This window comes from Embiotoca jacksoni, unplaced genomic scaffold (assembly GCF_022577435.1).
Source record: "Embiotoca jacksoni isolate LCO1_2020_lvr unplaced genomic scaffold, fEmbJac1.0.p SCAF_10, whole genome shotgun sequence".
Classification (NCBI taxonomy): Eukaryota; Metazoa; Chordata; class Actinopteri; family Embiotocidae; genus Embiotoca; species Embiotoca jacksoni.
Genome location: NW_027185230.1, coordinates 11810574 through 11831190, shown reverse-complemented (window position 1 = coordinate 11831190; position 20617 = coordinate 11810574). Strand labels below are relative to the sequence as shown.

General features: G+C 43.0%; 2 protein-coding genes across 3 annotated transcripts; both read left to right on the top strand.

The window, feature by feature from the left end:
- The first annotated feature begins 986 nt into the window (after positions 1-986).
- marchf5l (membrane-associated ring finger (C3HC4) 5, like) lies at positions 987-5760 on the top strand. The gene is made up of 7 exons (XM_069166930.1): positions 987-1078; positions 2335-2423; positions 2604-2806; positions 3027-3157; positions 3273-3444; positions 3567-3733; positions 4596-5760. Exons 2-7 carry the CDS (start codon positions 2395-2397, stop codon positions 4785-4787), a joined length of 894 nt encoding a protein of 297 aa, XP_069023031.1. The 5' UTR covers positions 987-1078; positions 2335-2394; the 3' UTR covers positions 4788-5760.
- A 566-nt stretch (positions 5761-6326) lies between these two features.
- kctd9b (potassium channel tetramerization domain containing 9b) lies at positions 6327-13131 on the top strand. 2 transcript variants are annotated; one of them, XM_069166909.1, is made up of 12 exons: positions 6327-6476; positions 6689-6810; positions 7403-7446; positions 7618-7711; positions 8168-8226; positions 8306-8434; positions 8510-8577; positions 8694-8789; positions 9912-10061; positions 10308-10413; positions 10529-10662; positions 11401-13131. In XM_069166909.1, exons 1-12 carry the CDS (start codon positions 6429-6431, stop codon positions 11515-11517), a joined length of 1167 nt encoding a protein of 388 aa, XP_069023010.1. In that variant the 5' UTR covers positions 6327-6428; the 3' UTR covers positions 11518-13131. The 2 variants fall into 2 exon arrangements, with proteins under 2 accessions (XP_069023010.1, XP_069023019.1); XM_069166918.1 differs by lacking the exon at positions 8694-8789.
- Positions 13132-20617: the final 7486 nt, after the last annotated feature.

The window sequence follows — 20617 nt, the reverse complement described above, 5'->3', positions numbered from 1 at the left end:
TCGCAACGGCCACATCACCGGGAGCGTCCCGGTTGACGGACGGGACGCGCAGGCCAATCACGTTAAAGACTGCTCTGACTTGACGGGGGAGACGACCAATCGGGGGTGTTTAACAAGAACGGGCCGTGCGTTTTGTTTGCTGTCAACGGGCAGTAACAAGCGCTAAAAAAATAAAAATAAAATAAAAATCTGTGAAAACAACAGCAGCTTTTGTTTGTCAGAATATTTTTTTTTTTAACTGATTTATTCTTATCTACTGGGAAAATACAAACAAGAGATACCTTTTAATGCTTTTATAAATGCAAGCATTATCACGTTTTGAAGTTGTGGCAGTTCAATGTAATTATTTTCTAAAACATAAGTATGTTTACACCTGCAACCAGTTCGAATATTTATATATCAATAAGTCATTAACAAGTTATTATTATAACGAGTTTAAATCACCAATTCTGTAATAATAATAATAAATGTTATTTTACAGAAACGTTATTAATAGATGGTCTAGTCACCAGGTATGCTTGCCTTAATATCAATAATTAATTAATAGTGAATAGAAAGTATAGTGTGAGGTATTTTATAGAGATTTCTGTCACTGTAATGCTGATTTGGTAAGCAGTGTAAGTATCTAGGACTTTTATTGTGAAAAGTAGAAAACGGAAAAACCGGTTCTGGATGCGCTACGTTTGTCAGTGGGCTAAAAGAGTTTTTAGCTGGTTCACAATGAGGCAGCGTATTGTTATTTTATTGTCCTCCCAAGCATTAGACATGAATAACTTTCGGCTACAATAGCAAATATGGAAATACTCAAGTGAAGTAGGACTTCAAAACAACTGAAGTACCGCATTTGAGTAAAACTAAATATGTTCTGCTTCGTATTTTCACCCTAAAATTGCATATTTCCGACGTTTCCCACAGACGTTGAATGTAGCAAAAACCGTCACAGCTACTGACCAATCAGAAAGCAGCTAAAAGCCAAAGTAGGCGGGTCTTTTCCACCTGCCGACAGAGTCAAAACACAATCGGAAGAACAAAGTACAGGCTCGGATTTAATAGTAAAAACATTATATTTATGATCCAGGTAGGTGGTTTTCTTATACGTTAATGTCACACAGCCATTTGATAAACTGACATTCAGCGAGGTCGGCGTTATTACGTGTTAACCTTGTTTGTACTCAACCAGCCTAATGGCTAAAGTTCTGTTAGCCCCGGAGCTAACCATTGGTTTCTCTGAAAATAAATCAACAACTACTGATTAAAAAAAACAAGAGTTTAAAGACACGCACATTTTTTTTTCTGAGCGTGTGTCTTCAATCTTCAAAAGACTCGTCTAATCACCAGGATGAAAAACAAAACAAAACAACGAGTTTACTAAAGGGGAAAAGATTTTTTTTAAAGTTGGGTTTCTGTTTCGGGAACCAAAACAAAGATGGCTGCTGTCTTGCTACTTCTGAAAAGTTCATCTTGGAAAGAGGTTTAAAAACGCTCTTTTTTTCGTGCAGAGGACAGTTTTTTATTTATTTTTTTTATTTCATCCAAGTGTGTCGGAGAAGTCCTTTTTAAATGATACAGGGAATGCTGTCAGGGCAGTGGTTTGTATTGCTGAACGGCGTCGTGGTCGTTGAGTGTTATTAAACTGCAGTGATTTAGCTCTGACCGGATGAAGCTGAAGCTCGGCTGTTGGCAGGAGAGGTCAGAGGTCAGAGCAAGGTGACATCAGTCTGAGGAGCGTCTGGGTTGCAAAACAACCAAATGAAACTCAAGTTACATCAAGAGACGCTGAATTTAGAAGAGCTTTCACGTTCATTTTCTGTTCATTTATTGTTTTTAAATGAGGTTCCGGGTTGAATTTATGTCCAGAAGAGTTTTCGTGTTCGTTTTCTGCTTTTAGACAAGTTCTTGTATTGGTTTTCCCATTTTCAGATGAGTTTTTGTTTTGATTTTCCGTTTTTAAGAGAGTTCTTGGGTTAAATTGATCTTATTAGACAAGTTCTCGTCTTAATTTTCTGTTTTTAGATGAGTTCTTGTCTCAATTTTCTGTATTTAAAAAAATCTTATCAGAACACTTTTGCTACCGCTCTGTTTGTAGTAAATCTGCTGAGTTGCAGACTTTGAACCTGAAATGATTTGTCTGGGGACAGTTTAGTGCATCATATTAATAAGTACTCAGGCGGTCAGTCGGAGTAAGTCTCTCCTTTTTAAGGTCAAAACTTTCAGCTCTGGTTTGCTGCAGGTTTTAGTATTATGTTCGGTTAAACTCTCCACTGTGACTGTAAACTGTGTGTGTATATTATATATGTATACATATATATCAGTGTGTAAATGTTTGTCTCACAGGGAACTTCCTGCGGTCTGATCTGATGGGTTCAACATCTGGGAGAGCACATCTGTAGCATCATGGCCCTCGCTGAGGAGCAACCGGAGAAGTAAGACGACCGGCGGCAACTCACACACACACCGAGACACACACACACACACCGAGACACACACAAAAACATGTAAAATATATTTACATGTTTAAACTGCAGGACAAATAGAGTTACTATAGAGAACTAACGCTTTTCTCCCTCCCTCCCACCCCACCCCCGCCCCCACTCCTTGTGCAGACACTGCTGGGTGTGTTTCGCCACGGAGCGGGACGACCATGGCGCCGAGTGGGTGAGTCCCTGCAGGTGCAAAGGCTGCACCAAGTGGATCCACCAGTCGTGTCTGCAGCGCTGGCTGGACGAGAAGCAGAAGGGCAACGGCGGCGGAGCCGTCAGCTGCCCGCAGTGCGGCACCGAGTACCACATCGTCTTCCCCAAGATGGGTGAGCGGAGGTTCCACGAAACGCCTCCGAACACAACCTTGACGTCGAGGAGCGATTTAAAATTAAAAAGAAATAAGTCTAATCAATTAAAAAAATGTTTACATAGAATCTTAGTCTGGAACAAGAATACTGGGGGAGTGGGTGAAGACTTTTGGTTTGGTTGGACCTGCTTCATCATCCTCCTCCTTCGTCATCCCTGGCCCTGTTTTCCTTCCGTCAGGGCCGTTGGTGTACTTCCTGCAGCAGGTGGACCGAGCCCTGTCCCGGGCGAGTCCCTTCGCCGCCATCGGCGTCGTCGTCGGGACAGTTTACTGGTCAGCGGTGACGTACGGAGCTGTGACGGTCATGCAGGTCCGACGCCCTTAAATGTGTAACGGTAGAGAGAGAGAGAGAGAGAGAGAGAGAGAGAGAGAGAGCGTCTCCTCACGTCTTGTTCTTCACCCCCTCCCCCTCGTCTCCCCCGCAGATCGTCGGCCATAAGAAGGGCCTGTACGTGATGGAGCGGGCCGACCCCCTGTTCCTGCTCATGGGCCTGCCCACCATCCCTGTGGTGCTGGTGCTGGGGAAGATGATCCGCTGGGAGGACTGCGTCGTCAGGCTGTGGCAGAGATTCGCCTACAAGCGCGCGCTGCCTCCAGGTAACCGCCAGAGAGGATTTAAAAAAAATTAAAAAAAAATTATAAATATGAACCGAGGCCACAAACTGCGGCATCCTGCCGGCTGCGGCGGCTCATGGTTAATCGAGTGTTTTTTCCGTCAGGTTCCACCCGGTACCTCCCTCGGGTCGGCGCCGACGGGCCCGGCGCCGGAGACCACCTCTCGGTGTCCAGGACTCTGTGCGGCGCGCTCGTCTTCCCGTCCATCGCCGGCCTGGTCGGACGGCTGATGTTCAGACGGGTGTCCTCCAATCTGCAGCGCACGATACTGGTGAGGGCGCGTTTGGTTTCACGTGGACGAAGTACAGAGATTATGGCGGTCGATATTTGGCATTTTTATGATTCTTTTATTTATTTATTTTTTACTCAATTGACAATAAAATGAATTAATGGAAAAATGTGCTGTTGTGGCTCTGATGCAGCGTTCTCTCTGTGTGCCATCACCACTGTGTGTGTGTGTGCGGGTTGAGCAATGTCCCGCCCACAGCTCGATCTGATTGGTTGGACTGCACGATTAATGGCCAATCGCAGAGGACCAGAAGTTAAAAACAACCACAGTCCTCTACGCTGAAGTTTAAAAAAAAGAAAAGAAAAAGAAAACACCACAATCATGTCATATTTGCTCTTTTTAAGAGTTTAATGACTTTAATAAAAGTTTGTCTCGCGTCGTAGCGACTCGTAGCCTCACGTCATGTTTGTGAGTTAAACGACACAAACTTTCAATTCTTTTTTTGTTTTTTTTGTTCAGTCGTGTTCAGCTGAGGACGTGACGATAAAAATCAAGCATCAAAAATATAAAGATTACAGAAGAACCTTTTTATATTTGACCTGCAACACATTTTAGAATAATGTGTCAAACATAAGGCTCGTGCTTCAATAAACGATTTTTCTTTATTTTCTAAATAAATTGCAATATACTTTTATAAGATTACATAGTGGTGGCATTAGTGCATTTAAAGGCATTTGAATTCACATTTTGGGTTTGTTTTTTTCCCAAATTGTGACACAAATGTTTTCACTTTTAGTGGAAATGTATATTGATTATTTATCTCCTCGATTAACAAAAATTGGCCCTAAATTTTAAAAAAAGAAATTCTCCTCCCGTCCCTCCCCTCCCGCCGTCCCCCCTGCAGGGCGGCATCGCGTTCCTGCTGATGAAGGGTGTGCTGAAGGTGTACTTCAAACAGCAGCAGTACATCCTCCAGGTCAACAGACAAATCCTGAACTACCCGGAGAGGAACGGAGACGGACAGACGGACGGCGGCGATGGTGGCGATGGCGGCGATGATGATGATGACGACACGGAGGACAGTGGCAACGAGTGATGAACTTTTTGTTTTTGTTTTATTTTTTAACTTAAACTCAGAGCAGAGCGAAGGTGGGTGCTGAGGAGGAGGAGAAGGAGGAGGGGAGAGGGGGGTCTGTTTCAGAGTGGTAGAAAGCTGCTAGCTGTATGTGCCTTAATTAGTCTTCACCGGATCCCGGGCCATAGATGACCTCCGTCTCTGGACTCTCACACAAACACTGAAAGACGTTTATTAAACCGGATTTGCTGCTTTCTATATATTTTTTTTTTAACAAAAAAAAAAACCAAAATAAACAAACATAATGTTTTATTTTCCCCATTAAAACACTGAAGATACACATTTAAAGAGGGTTTTTTTTATTTTAATTTTATTATGTATAAATAAATAAATGATGTCCCCTGATTTTATTAAAGATGATGTTTTAATCTCTAAAACAACCCGAGTCGCTTCTGACGGACACGATCCAGCTGACCGCGTCCATCCCGAACCGTCGTGGTCTTCCTCAGACGAAGTCACGTGACTCTCCCTGCAAACTGACGAAGGAAGCACAGCTCTCTCTGATCCCGGTACCAGGAAGAGACTCGTAGTTCTATTTCACACACGCGGACCTCAAGTGCTGCTGTTATTGTTGCACTTCTGCTTCTTCTGCTCCTTTTGATGTGCAGAACACTGATGTATTGATATTTTCTGAGAGGTGTTCAGTAGGAGAAACATTTTGGGGATTTACTGCTGGAATGAAATCAAGAAAACGTGCAGTTACTACATTTATTTAGAAAGAAGAAGAATTCCTGGATCAAATGAGGGGTCAAGAAATCTGTTTTTGTTGGATCTAAATTCTGTTAAATGAACATTTTCCGGGACTTTAAAAGCACTGTTATAAATTCAAATCATCTGTGACTCCCAAGAATTCAGGAAATATGTAGACTGAATGTTTCAATTTTATGTCACTGTGTGTGGGCTTTTTGTTTTATTAAAAGGTTTTAAATTTGAACAGATTATTTTTGTTGTTTATCAGTGGTGGAAGGAGTACTCAGAAGTATAAAAGTATAAACATATGACCAAAAGTAGGAAAACATTTTTTTATTATAATTTATACAACACAAGTTTGGGGCTAGTTTTAATGACTTTTGTAGTTTCTTAATTACCACCGAGGATCAGTGTTGTATGTTTTAACCTGGGTTTTCTAACTATTATATGACGGGATTATTAATCTGCAAAGAAACTCAAATGATCAAATGAATGTAGTTGAGTAATGACTAGAGGAAAAAAATTGAAATACTCAAGTAAAACACCTGGAGATGGTTGTACTGTAACATTTGTCTCCTTATGTATCATTTAATTTTAAATTGAATGGAAAATAGAAATATTAAAATGATACAAATTTAATTATATTTAGATATATTATATCAAATAATTATGAAGTAATAATAAAACTCATATCCAGTGATTCTTCACCGGTATGTGCAGGCCCCGCCCACCTCCTTTACTGATTGGCTGTTGCGTTCGAGTCTAAAGCGCTGATTGGCTACTTCCGCTCCTCTGGGTGTTTGAGTGGAGCCAGAACAAGAGGCAGGAAAAGCGATTGTTGTGGCCGAAGAATAAAACTACTTTGATGGGTAAAAGTCCGCGGAGGCGAGGTTGACCTTATTTCTTTTTGCCATGAGAAGAGTCACACTGTTTGTCAACGGAACGTCCACAAATGGGAAGGTAAAGGGTGGAAAATAATACCGGGAAACAGGCGTTTCTGATTCCGTCCACAGACTTGTTATTCTTGCTAAACAAAATGGCCAGTTTTTTTTTTTTTTGCTGCCGCCAGCTGGTGTTTGAAGATGAAGTCCGACATGTTGTTTAATAACCGCGGGTCCGTGTGTGTGTGTGTGTTTGTGTGCGTGTGTGTTGTCGTCGGTGTTGTCGCACAGGTGGTGGCCGTGTACGGCTCTCTGGAGGATTTACTGAGCGTGGCCGGTTCAAAACTGGGAATAAGAGCCTCTAGTGTTTACAACGGGAACGGCGGCCTCATTGACGACATCACGCTGATCAGGTGAGACACTTCCGGTTACAGAAGGGAGGCCCGGGGGGGGGGGGGGGGGGGGAGAGAGATAGCTGACCGCAGGTACGAAATGTCCTCAGTCTGCAGGAGGAATTACATTTAGGCTTTAATTTAGTTTACAAAGGTCTGAAATGTCTCGGATACCCGGATGTAGGCAGGTATTACATGTTTAACCTATGGAGGACAAAAGAGGACAAAATATTCACTTCTGTATCTACATATTTGATATTATTATTATAATTTAGACTATTTCTATATATTTTCTTTTATTTCTGAATGCTTTTTAAAAGTTCTTTACAATATTTCTTTGTTTTCTGTTATTTCTGTATTTTCATATTTGTGTATTCATGTATTTTGTTTACTTATTTCTGTATTTCTATTTTTACTTACTCATGTTTTCCTCTGTTTTAGTTCTGTATCTCCACATTTATTTGCAGCATTTCTTCATATATTTCTTGTGCGTTTATTCCGGTATTCCCACGTTCATTTCTTCATGCATTTCTTTTGTCCGTTTTTGTATTTCGACTTTTATTTACTTATGTTTATGTAGCTTTCTAAAGCCTGTGTGTCTCTGTGTCTGCAGAGACGATGATGTGCTGTATATATCGGACGGAGATTCATTTGAAGGTGAGTAACTGGAATTATAATCAGCATATGACACTTAAAAAGAAAAAAAAGGCTGCAAACTCTGCTGATGGGCTTTTTGATATCTCTCGGTGAAACATCAGCGTCCTTCACCTCCTTTGTTTGTTGTCAGTTTTCTTTGATTGTACGTTAGTTATCTCTATTTATGTGCAGATCCTCAGGAAGACCTCGGAGGTCCCGACCAGTGCCAGACTCACACTGACTGGCTGACGCTCAACGTTGGCGGACGCTGCTTCACCACCACCAGGTAAATATGGCTCCTGTGCATTTGTACAAGTCTTAAAACGGTCAAATGGAGAGGGCAGTGTTGTAATTTCCAGTTTGACCTCATGGTGGGAGTGTTGTCTAACTGTTCTGTCAAACACAGTGATACAGAAGTGTGTCTGTCTGGTTTATTGTTGCAGTAAAATGATGCTGCAGCACCTGGGCGGCAGGTTTAGTGCAGAACAGCATTTCCTTTGAAATTGGAGGGTTTCCATGACAACAACTCTGCAGATAAAAATGAAACTGATGCTGCTGGGGAGGAAGAGTTTGTTCTTGTACTTACCTGACTTATACTTATCCAGTTAGAATTTTTTTTTTATTATTTTTTTTTTTATTTTTTTAATTTTTTTAAAGGTTACGTGCAATGTGATTTTTAATATTTGACTTGATCTACCTGTTACGAGTGTGTAATAACGAATGCATTTGTGTGTTTGCTCAGGAGCACTCTGGTCAGCAAACAGCCTGAGAGCATGCTGGCCCACATGTTCAGAGAGAAAGGTGAGCAACGTTTAATGTTGACGAGAAATACTTCATCTTTTATTGTGCTTTCGTTAAACGATGCCTGTCGTTGAGCCAGATGTTTGGGGGAACAAGCAGGACACGCACGGAGCCTACCTGATCGATCGCAGTCCGGACTACTTCGAACCCATTCTGAATTACCTGAGACACGGACAGCTCATCATCAACGAGGGCATCAACCCTCTGGGTAACGGACGCACTCGCAAACACGAGAATAAATCACCGAAGAGCAGCTCTCTGACCTTCATCGTTTCCACTGCAGGTGTGCTGGAAGAAGCTCGCTTCTTCGGTATCGAGCAGCTCGCCGAGCAGCTGGAGACCCTCATCAAGGTGTGTGAGTGAGTGAGTGAGTGAGTGAGTGAGTGAATGTGAAGCACGTATTCTGAAGAATGAGGTGTGTTTTCGGTGCTCACGGTTCGATCTCCACGTGTGTTTCTGCTGTCCAGTCGTCTCAGCCCCCCGATGATCATTCTCCTCTGAGCCGCAAGGAGTTCATCAGATTCCTGTTGGCCACGACCACAAAGTCAGAGCTCCGGTGTCAGGTAAACAAAAGTAAAACATAAATACCGTCGGGTATACAAGAATAAAACATATTTACAGTCAGGTGAACAAAAATAAAACATAAATACCGTCGGGCAAACAAGAATAAAACATATTTACAGTCAGGTAAACAAAAATAGAACATAAATACCGTCGGGTAAACAAGAATAAAACATATTTACAGTCAGGTAAACAAAAATAAAACATAAATACCATCAGGTAAACAAGAATAAAACATTTACAGTCAGGTAAACAAAAATAAAACATATATACAGTCAGGTAAACAACTATAAAACATGTATACAGTGAGGTACACAACTATAAAACATACATAGTCAGGTAAACAACTATAAAACATATTTACAGTCAGGTAAACAAAATATATACAGTCAAGTAAACAACTATAAAACATGTATACAGTCAGGTAAACCAACTTAAGTTGGGACGTTGTGCCAAATGTTTGTAAATCATGTAAAGCCATATTTAACTGTAAATAGACCAAAGACGACATATCAAATGTTGAAACTGAGAAATCTTTATTATTCTATGAAAAATCTATGCTCGTTTAAAAATTGATGGCAGTAACGCCTTTTTAAAAAAACTGGGACAGTGTCAACAAAAAGACTGGAAATGTTTACCGCTTAAAAAAAATATCGGGTGGAACATCTCACAACTAATTAAATTACATGGCTGAAAAGCAACAGTGAATGGTCGTGATCTTCGGGGCCCTTCACTGCATTAATAACAGCCACAATTCTGGAGTGGAAATCACTGTATGGGCTCAGGAACACTTCTGAAAACCATTGTCGCTGCATCCGCAAATGCAGGTTAAAACGCTACCATGCAAAGAAGAAACCAAATATAAACATGATCCAGAACTTCTCCGGGTTCAAGCTCATTTAGAATGAGGTGAAGTGGAAAACTGTCCTGTGGTCTGATGAATACAAATTTAAGATTTTTTTTTTTAAATCGGGTACGCCATGACCTCCGGGGCTAAAGAGGAGAAGGACCATCCAGCTTGTTTTCAGCGCACAATGCCAAGCCGCGTACCTTAAATAACTGCTCTTAATCGGTCAAATTGGAGAAGTCGCTCAAACAACTCGGGTCCGTTTGTGGTCTGTCAGGGTCTGAACTTCACCGGCACCGATCTGTCTCGTCTGGATCTGCGCTACATCAACTTTAAGATGGCCAACCTGAGAGGAGCCAACCTGACCCACGCTAATCTGAGCGGCGCCAACCTGGAGAGAGCTGACCTGTCCATGGCCTGCCTCGACGTGAGTCCCGCTTCTAATATCAGCATTTCATACCGGACTGGAGGGTGGACCGGGCAGCCCCCTGGTGGCCCTCTGCGGTATTACACTTCGAAGCACTTTTCAGACCCAGGCGTATCTTTTCAGAGCCATCTTTCCCGGGCCGTGACCCGGGACCTGTCTGAATCATCACAACCAGAGATTAACCGGTCCGTGTGTGTCCGTGTGTGTGTGTGTGTGTGTGTGTGCGTGCGCGCGCGCACGCTGTAGGCAGCCAACCTGCAGGGTGTGAAGATGCTGTGCACCAACGCTGAAGGAGCGTCGCTGAGAGGTTGCAACTTTGAGGATCCGTCTGGAATCAAAGCCAACCTGGAAGGTGAGGCAGCCGAACGCACTCGTTCTTCAGATGAGTCCCACAGCGCTCGATTTGATCGTGGACTCGTGTGTGTGTGTGTGTGTGTGTGTGTGTGTGTGTGTGTGTGTGTCATCAGGAGCCAACCTGAAGGGCGTGGACATGGAGGGAAGTCAGATGACGGGCATCAACCTGAGAGTCGCCACCCTGAAAAACGCCAAACTGAAGAACTGCAACCTGAGAGGAGCGACGCTGGCCGGGACCGACCTGGAAGTGAGAACACACACACACACACACACACACACACACACACGCGCGCGCGCGCGTCAGCATGAATCGAGAGACTGACTCGTTTCTTTTGACGGCAACATTAAAAAAAAAAAAAAAAATGCCAACGTCGACAACAAGACATTTTCTTATCTGTAATATATCGGGTTCTCGGTTTGTCTCGGTGTCGATGAATTCGGTCCATAAATGTCTCATAACTTCAGATCACGTCGCCCTCAGAAACAGGACGTCGCTGGATGAAAGATGTAAGTTCTCGTATGAGGCGTTTAGGGAACATCTGTAAATTGTAGCCACAGAAAACAACCCGGATTACACCCTCCTCCTCCTAAACTGCATGAAAACTAAAGACTCCAGTTGGCTCCCGTAGGCTGTGGGCAGGATATGGAAACTCCCATTGGCTCGGCGAGGTGTCAAATCAAATGGGCGGAGTGCAGACGGCCATTTTTATACCGGCGTATAAATAATTTTTTACTGCTAACTCACGTTATGACTGAGAATATGCGGAAAATTCTGAGCGTCTGTCGGGAAATTAAAAAAAAAAGAAAAACGCTGCAATTGCGGTTCGTGTGTTTTCTGGATGTAATAAACGTGTTTGGGAGCAAATACTTTTCTGGACTGGATTTACAGAGCGGTACTGTCTCGACTTTTTATGAATGGTTTTGTTAGACCGCGAGGGTTTACCGGTGAGTTACGGTTCAGGTTTCGTGTCGTTTTGTTTTCCAGAACTGCGACCTGTCGGGCTGCGACCTGCAGGAAGCGAACCTGAGAGGCTCCAACGTGAAGGGAGCCATCTTCGAGGAGATGCTGACCCCTCTGCACATGTCTCAGAGCGTTCGCTGAAGGGGGGACCGGCGGTCGTCGTCGCGGCGCCTCCAACCGCAACGTACGGTCACGACGCAGACGAACGCCAAAATTTCTTTCACTTTTTTTTTTTTTTTTCCTTTGCTCTGATCCACCTAAAGCGTCGACGTGTTTTCTCACATCGGCCCGAAAGATCGCCGCGTTGAAATCTTCTTCTGTCGGTTTAAACTCGACCAAAACTCCACGATGAGATTCTGAATGTATTTTTTTTTTTTGAGTTTGTATTAAAAATGCAGGTTTGTGATATTCATAAGCCTTTTTTAAAGGGACTGATCAGACTGGCTGAAATCGGGTCGTGTGAAAAGTCCGCGTGTTGCGCGCGGCAGATGGAGGTCAGCGCTTCACCGGTTTGAAGAAGCAGTCTGCTTTACGGAAGCTAAGCGAATGTGTTTCAGCGGTTCAACTGAACCTATTTCAGCCACCTAAAAAAAAAAAAAAAGATCTACTCACAATATTTTCGCCGCTTTACCTCGCTGTCGGACGGCTCTTTCTCACAGGATTCTGAAGCCGTTCCGTTGCTCTCTTCAAAGGCACCAGAGTCCATTGACAAAAACAGTAATTTTACCTCACAGAGCTGCTATCCAATCGCTGCCTCCATCGGTTATTTTACTCGTGTTATTGTGTAACTTTGGTGGTGTTTTTAACTCGGGATGGGGAGCTCACACAAAAATACTGTTCAGCGCACTGGGTTAGTCATTCGAAGGCAGTTACCGCCACCTTTTATATGACAACCGGTATGGAATTAAATTTGTGTCATAAAATTCTAACAAAATTCTTAAAATGCGAAGCGAAAATAAGAATTAGAGGAAAAAATGAAACGAACTCGAGCAAAAGAAATCTTGTCTTAAAAGTAAAACTTGCAAACAAGTCGTGTGTTCAGTTGTGTATATGTCAATGATTGAACTGTTCTTTATGCTTCGTGGTTTCGCTGCTTGACTTTTTGGTTTGCAGTTTTTTTTCAGTGACGTGTCTCCATTTTATTATGACACAAATCTAATTCCATATAACAGGCAAAAACAAGGGAAATAAGACAAGATGATGGTTCATGTAACTTTTTTTTTTTTTTTTTTGCTTTTGTATAAAATAAAAACATCAATGCAAACAGATCTGAAGGTCAGGGAAGGTCATATTAACAATTTTTTTTTAACCCCCCGCCCCTCCCACCGTAAAACACTGAAACCAAGAAACCCATCCCCTGAAATCTGTTCAGTCGGATGTCAGAACGAGCTTTACCTCCATCACACTAGTTAAAGGATCATTCCTCTCATCTTGAACAACAGGTGCTTGTTTTGACATGTATTATTGTGCACATTTATATCTTCAGTATTTAAACAAACAAAACGTATAAAAGCGGAAAAGTTGTCTGTTTGGACCTGACGCTCGTTGCTTTTTTTTTTTTACAAGTGATGTTTAGTTTTCTTCTGCACCAACAGAAACATGTTTATTTTATTACACGTCTAGATCCTGCTGAATGTTTTAAGGTTTTGTATTCTGTGTGTCTTTATTCGCTGGTGTTTTAAATGTGAAACCGGGACGTGATGAACCGTCCCGAGTCCTTCCTGCTGTGCTTCAATAAAAGTATGTTTTCTTAAATTTTTCCCTCTTCTGATTTTCCTGATTTTTACAGAAGCAAATGAGATTTCTCATGTTTACCTCCTGATTCAGTTGTTTTGATCTACTTTGACATCACACACGGTATAAATGATGATATTATGCTAGATTACGTCTTTAAAAATATTCACTTGCTGTTGGTTGTAATACCTCATCATCCCGGCGGAGGTCAGTGTTGGCTCATCTATCTGTGATGGGTTCACTTGTAAGTAAAAAAAAAAAAAAAAAAAGGTTTAAAGAGTGAACCATTAATGTTGTTGAACATCTACTGAATTCAGTTTCCGAAAAGAAAGAAAGAAAAAAAAAGGTTACTGAATGTTTCTGTCTGATTTTAGCAAGAACTGAAAAATTCACACTGATGTTAGTTATTTTTTATTCTGTTTCTGCTGCTTAACGAGGTCGCATTTGATGAAAAATAGATTCTATAATTAAGAGTTGTTGTTAGAGCTGAGAAACTTCTCGCCAGAAAATGTTTGGTATCGGCAATTACCTCAACGAACAATTTTCAAAATAGTAACAGAGTAAATTTTTTTGGGGCGTTCGGCTGAGATTCCCAAACTTTTCCGACCCTGTACCACTGTGTAACAAACAGGAATTCTCAAGTACGACTTCCCGCTGAAGATACCGCTATTTTTCCACTGTTTCAACCTGCAACAGACTCCGAATGCTCAATAATATAATAATATTTACATCTGCTAGTGGTTGCTAGTCTGGTGTTGAGAGACCCAAATTCACTACGTGAGTATCTGGGTCTGTCAAAACTTCCTCGACGAATGTTTCCAGTCGTTGCATCCAGCTGGGCTTGGACCTCGGGTTCATTTTGGAACTACTGGAGCTGCTTTATCCAATCAGCGTTGACTGTCATATGACATGTGTTGTGCGTCTACCACTGCCACTGTTGGAACTAATTCAACATCACTGTACTTAGCAACGCCCACAGGTCTCTGATTGGTCCGCCCTTCAGAGTGATGGAACAAACCTGAATGCGAAAAGGAGTTTCCAGATTGTTACCACAGCAACTACCACCCGGCATCCAAATGAGTATTTACCACTTGTTGGTTTGTGAACTGGATTTGGGCCAGTTTAAGTTCTTTAGACTTTTCGATAAGACTCCTGCGTACCACCGGTGGTACCTGCACCATAGTTCGGGAATCACTAACCAGTTAACCCATTTGTTGTTTCTGCTTTACCGGTTGCGCACGGCCAAAAACAACGCGATATAAATATCAGTATTCCTTGAGAGGGAATGTATCTAATGACACCATAATGACTTGTGGAAAACATTTGCTGACTTTGTATTTCAGGAGGGAAGTTGATGGTTTTTCAGTGGGAGTCTATTTGAGACAGAGGTTTTTTTTGGAGCCAGACCCTAGTGGCCATCAGTGGTATCGCATCCTCAGACGAACCTGAGAAGGACCAGCACATTTTCCCTCTACGGTGCTGAAAGAACAGACCAGGACTGACTCCGGGCAGCTTCGGTTATTTTCTGTCTTGTTTGCGCCCCTTGCAGGAGGTGATTTGGCTTCAGTTACAGTTTACATCTGTGGTGCGTTCATGCACTCGCACTCGTTACTGGAGAGTAAACACAGGATCATGTAAACAGTGGGCCGCCTAAAAAAAAACAACCAAACACACCGAGCTGAGAATCAACAGTCGCGATGGAGCTCCCTCTGCTTCGCTTTTATCTGACCGCAGCGGCCCGATGCGGCGCCGTGTTTGCACCGGGAAATGAGGCTGGAGGTGGAGGGGCTTGATTGGTGGTTTGGGGTCAAGAGACGACATCAGTTCGGTACACATCTGGAAACCACCGTCACATCTACAAAACACAGTTCAGAGTTCAGTAGCCTTAAAGAGCCAATATCAAGGATTTCAAATGTGATATAATGCTCATAATTATGTTTTCATCCGTGTAACATCACCCGGTACTAAGAATCGTCGTGTTTTGTTTTTTTTTGGAGCCGGTGGTGACCATATTTGGACGACTCGAGGGGAGGAGTGAGGGGGGGGGGGTCTGACCACTATGCCCCGCCCACCTATACAAGAAACCTGACTGCACCACAGGACTGTCAATTGACTAGAAAGGCCCTCAAACATAGCTTTGTTTGAATCCTAATATCTAATGAATCCTGGAATTATTTCCAGAAAGACCCACCGGGACACTGATCAGAAGGAGGGAGTTTATGTAATGACACCATAATGACTTGTGGAAAACATTTGCTGACTTTGTATTTCAGGAGGGAAGTTGATGACTTTTCAATGGGAGTCTATTTGAGACAGAGGTTTTTTTGGAGCCAGCCCCTAGTGGCCCTCAGTCGTATTGCAGTTTAAGGCGCTTCTCCTTTGGCTTCGCTTTTCAGACCCGGAGACTACGAACACTTTCATACACATCCTGTCGAGACGAGCGTCTTTTGCTGCGCCTTCTTCGAGAAACTCGTGGTTGGCACTGCACGAATAGGCAACACCGTAGCTACAGTGCTAACGTTGCTGGTAGTGTTTTCATAACAAACCTGGAAGCCGCATCTACAGGCAGCTTGCTAATGCTAATGAATCAATTCTTCTAAAAAAAAAGTCTTGTTATATTTCTCCACAGATGAAGTGGCGTCTTCGGGTTTCTTGTTTTGTCTGATCAGTCGTTCAAAACTCAAAAATATATTAAATTTTCCAACATTTACGACAAAGAAAAGCAAATTCGAGAAGCTGGAATCTGAATTTTTGCTTATAAAGCTTCAAAAATGATTCTTTGATCACCTACATAGTTGCAGTTTCATTTTGTGTCTCTTCTCTCGTCTCGGTTTTAAACTCCGTAGTGAAAAAGCTTGTATCGATCAGTGAGTTTTCTGCAGCGTTTTAGCGCGACTATCACGTGTAGAACCGGGCACCAGTAAATCTGACGTCATATTTTTTGCAGCCCTGGATTCATACGATGTCATATTTCCCGAGCTAACCGATGTCAGCTGAGTCGTGGTCTGGCCGCTGCGAAACGTCCCGCCAGCTGCCAAACGTCCCGCCAGCTGCCAAACACAACACTCCCTCCCGCTCCTCTAGCTGAGAGCTAAAGGAAATTGGTGGGTGTATTTTCAGTGAGGATGTAAATTCTGAGACCAAAACATGCAGGAAAACGAAGCCTCTTCTCTTTATATTCGGGCCGTTGGCACATCACGGGGGAATAAAAAAATGCACCATCGTGGGCCGCAGTGTTTGTGTTGAGGCGTCCGGGCTCTGCACACCTCGGGGTGCGGGGGCCGAATGTGTTTTTACGGCCGGACAGAGGGTCTTTCTGTAGGACCCGCAACATACACAACCAGGTTCTGCATGTCAACAAGGGAAGGCTGCCCTGGAAGGCTAAAGGCGCGCACACCACCGCATAACCAACAACAACGTCCCTGAGGTCGACTTCCCCGGCCCACGTTTCCTGTCAGCGTGTGTGCTGCATGACACGGAGGTCGTAAAGTCATCAATCATCGACTGTGATTTACTGAAACCACATCAGTACGGGGAGGAAACAGAACTGACAAGATCAGAGGGACGGTAAAGTGATTTAAAGATTTATTTGGATGTGGATTGAGTCTAAATTACGTTTGGTTCTAACAGTTTCTGCAGGAGAAAAAAGAAGAACAAAAAAGAGTCCCTGCATCAATTCGGCGTCAGAGTTTTTGTCCGGAAACCGGAGATTTCCCCGCAACTGCTGCCCCCAACACTCTTGCATCAAGCTACGTTGGTCCACAGCGCAAATACAAAATTTCACAACAGCAGATCTGAAATGGTGAGTTGGTCACCTTTTTGTTGGCCCTTTTTTTTGCTATTAGCTTGCGTCCACGTCACATTTCTGTCCAAAACGTTATCGTTCTCAAAAACTGCTGTTTCATCAAAGTTCACCGATGTCGCCGAGATCCTCAGGTGTAGGGACCAAAGCCACATGGTTACGTTCAGGAAACGATTAGCCTGGTGTTACCAGACAAAAAAAAAATCACCGTTCGCGCTCCACACGAGTTGTTTGCAGTCGTTGCAGCTCGGATTAATTTCCAAACTACTGGAGCAGCTTTAACCGACCACCTTTAAAAAGAAGCGCTCTACTTCAGCGTCATTGTACTTAACCATCGACTCTGGTCTCTGATTGGTCGGCGGCCCTTCAGAGTCTCCAGACTGTGATCGCAGTGAAGAAAACTGACGCTGTTGGCGATATGTGGGCGGAGTCAGGCTCGGAAATGATCAGGTGGTTTGGGTAATGTTACGCACAGGTTTGCTTTAAATAAATCCACTTTGATTTCTGCTTCATCGCCGACTCGAACATGACGACCGTACCAAGTTTTATCCATCCGACAAACCCGACCCCCTCCTTCCAGAACCCGGTCTCAAGCGCAGCCATCTTGCAATTTTAAAGCCGACATTGTGAAACTAATATATTACACGCTGTGGACCAACGTTGGCCTCAGCCTGGAGTTTCCAGACCCAAATCCTGCCCACGCTCCATACGAACCTCTTGCAGGCGCACACCTCAAATTAATTTGGAAACTATTGGAGCAGCTTCAACCAATTGGTACGCACTAAAACTATTCCACTGCATTTTAGAAACCAGTGTCATTTAAAGCGGTGTCATTTGATTGACACATCTCGTTTGGGAATCAACCATCGTCCCCTTATTTGCTGGGTGAGGTCGTGTTGTTGATGTTTGCACTTTGGACACTCTTCCTCCTCGGCTCTCGGTAAAATGAAAATTACAAAAATGGACCTAACCCATCTACATGTCAACATTGGTGCTGAAACGACAGCAGCCCACTCAGATATGAGCTCATATGAATAACTGAGTCATCGTCACATCTGTTCCACTGACCTCATTGCAGCAGGAACATCTGTCTGCCATGTAGGAACATCAGCCCAAAAACACTGTCTGTTCCATTAACTGGTGATGACCAGAAGAATTAATAGGAGAGGAGCTTGTTTACTGCTTCCGAATAGTGGTAGCTGGGCATCTCAGAGGTCATCGTGTGTTTCTGTGGTTGTCTTGTGTCACTTTGTAGTTGATTTGTGTCTCTTTGTCTCTTTGTGGTTGTTTTGCATCTCTTTGACTGTTTTTGGTTTGTTAATGTCTTTTTGTGGTTGTTTTGTGTCTCTTTGTTGTTGTTTTGTGTTTCTTTGTGTTTTTGTTGTTATTTTGTGTCTGTATGTTGTTGTTTTATGTATCTTTGTTGTTGTTTTGTGTGTCCTTGTGTCGTCGTTGTTGTTGTTTTGTATCACTTTGTTGTTTTGTGTTTCTTTGTCTCTTTGTTGTTGTTTTGTGTCTTTGTTGTTGTTTTATGTATCTTTGTTGTTGTTTTGTGTGTCTTTGTTGTTGCTTTATGTCTCTTTGTTGTTGTTTTGTGTGTTTTTGTCTCGGTAGTTGCTTTGTGTCTCTATGTTGTTGTTTTGTTTATCTTTGTTGTTGTTTTGGGTTTCTTTGGTTGTTTTGTGTCACTTTGTTATTGTTTTGTGTTTCTTTGTTTCTTTGTCTCTTTGTAGTTGTTTTGTGTCTCTGTTGTTGTTTTGTGTGAGTTTGTGGTTGTTTTGTGTCTCGTTGTACTTGTCTGCACATACCAAATTCAATCTGCTCACTTGCAACAGTCTGTCCAAAAATTCAGATTTGAGAAAAAAAATCAGATTCGCCCGCTGTCCGAACAAAGCCTTCGTCTCTTTTTAGTTGCTTTGTGTCTTTTTGTCTCTTTGTGGTGGTTTTGCGTCTCTTGAGTCTCTGTTCATAATCTCTCTTGAAAATGATCTCAGTCGTCACATCATGCAGATTCTCGGTCGGTGGGTTCGGCGATCCCTCTGAGCTCCGGTTGCTCCCAGAAAGTCTCTGAATTATTAAATGTTAATAACAGATGTAGTTTTATCTGTTTCTGAAGCCACAGTGTGTGTGTGTGTGTGTGTGTGTGTGTGTGTGTGTGTGTGTGTGTGTGTGTGTGTGTGTGTGTGTGTGTGTGTGTGTGTGTGTGTGTGCACACGCGTTTGTGTGTGTGTGTGTGTGTGTGTGTGTGTGTGTGAGGGATGTGGCTTTCTGAGCTGGATGAGGGAACATTCTCTTTAGGCCAAATAAAGCTGCCCATGTAAACTCCACATTCCTGAGTTTGCGGTGTGTCTGCCTCAGACTCTCTCTCTCTTTTATGGAGGGAGGTGGCTGCATATGTGTGTGTGTGTGTGTGTGTGCGCGCGCGCGTGTGTGTTTTCCCTGGCACACACACACACACATACACACATACACACACACTTTTGAAGATCTCTATAAGATGGTCACTGAGTTTCACACCACATTTTCTGCTCACTGCAGTAAAACACCTGTCTGTGCAGGAAAAAGACTGATCAGCTCCTTAGCTGATGGCGGCAGCGAGAGAAAATAACTGATGCACATATTTCGTTCCAAATCTGAGGTACTTCACTGCAGTATTTAAACTGTGGTACTTGTTAGAGGTTTACATAAAAAAAAAACAAATAAAAAAAAAAACCGCATGTTACTTTTATGTAATACAGGCAGTACTAACAAAACTTGTGTACTTTTACTGCATAGAACTGATATTACTTGTGTACTTTTACTGCATGGAGCTAAGAAGCCTTGTATAGTTTTACTGCATAGAACTGAGAATACTTTAGTTCTTTTACTCCATAAAGCTGGTAATACTTGTGTACTTTTAATGCATGGGGCTATGAATATTTATGTACTTTTACTGTGTAAAGCTGATGATGCTTGAGTACTTGTACTGCATGAAGATAACAATACTTGAGTACTTTTACTGCATAAGGCCAAGAATACTAGAGTACTTCTACTGCGTAAAACTGATGATACTTGAGTACTTTTACAGCATGGAGCTGAGAATACTTCTGTGCTTCGACAGCATGGAGCCGTTGATACCTGTGTACCTCTACTGCATGGATCTGATGATACTTGTGTACTTCGACTTCATCAATCTGATGAGGATGCGTTCAGGATGGAAACATTTAGGTGGAGTCTGTGTTTTCTGTTGCAACCACGAAACCTCCGACCAGCTCCACAACAATGGAATGGTGTGTGTGTGTGTGTGTGTGTGTGTGTGTGTGTGTGTGTGTGTGTGTGTGTGTGTGTGTGTGTGCGTGCGCGCACTCTCCTCAAATGAACCGCACACACACACACACACACACACACATGCGTCCACGCACACACACATTGGGAGCTGAATTACAAGCAGGCAGAGACCACACAGGGCGTCATCAGGCTGACGGGGAGGATGATCTCTGCATTTATACACACGCCATCGCTCGCACACGTGCAGCATTAGCGTGTTATCACTCTCTGCGGAGGACTCTGTCATTAGAGCGACAGCAGCTCAGAGGCTTCAACATGCTGCTGAAAGTACAAACTCAGTCTGTGCTGAACTTCTGGAAGCAATCAGGGTGTTCAATACCATTTGGGACTTTTATTTTGAAAGTACAATCCACTCTAAGGCCTCCACATAACTCCCCG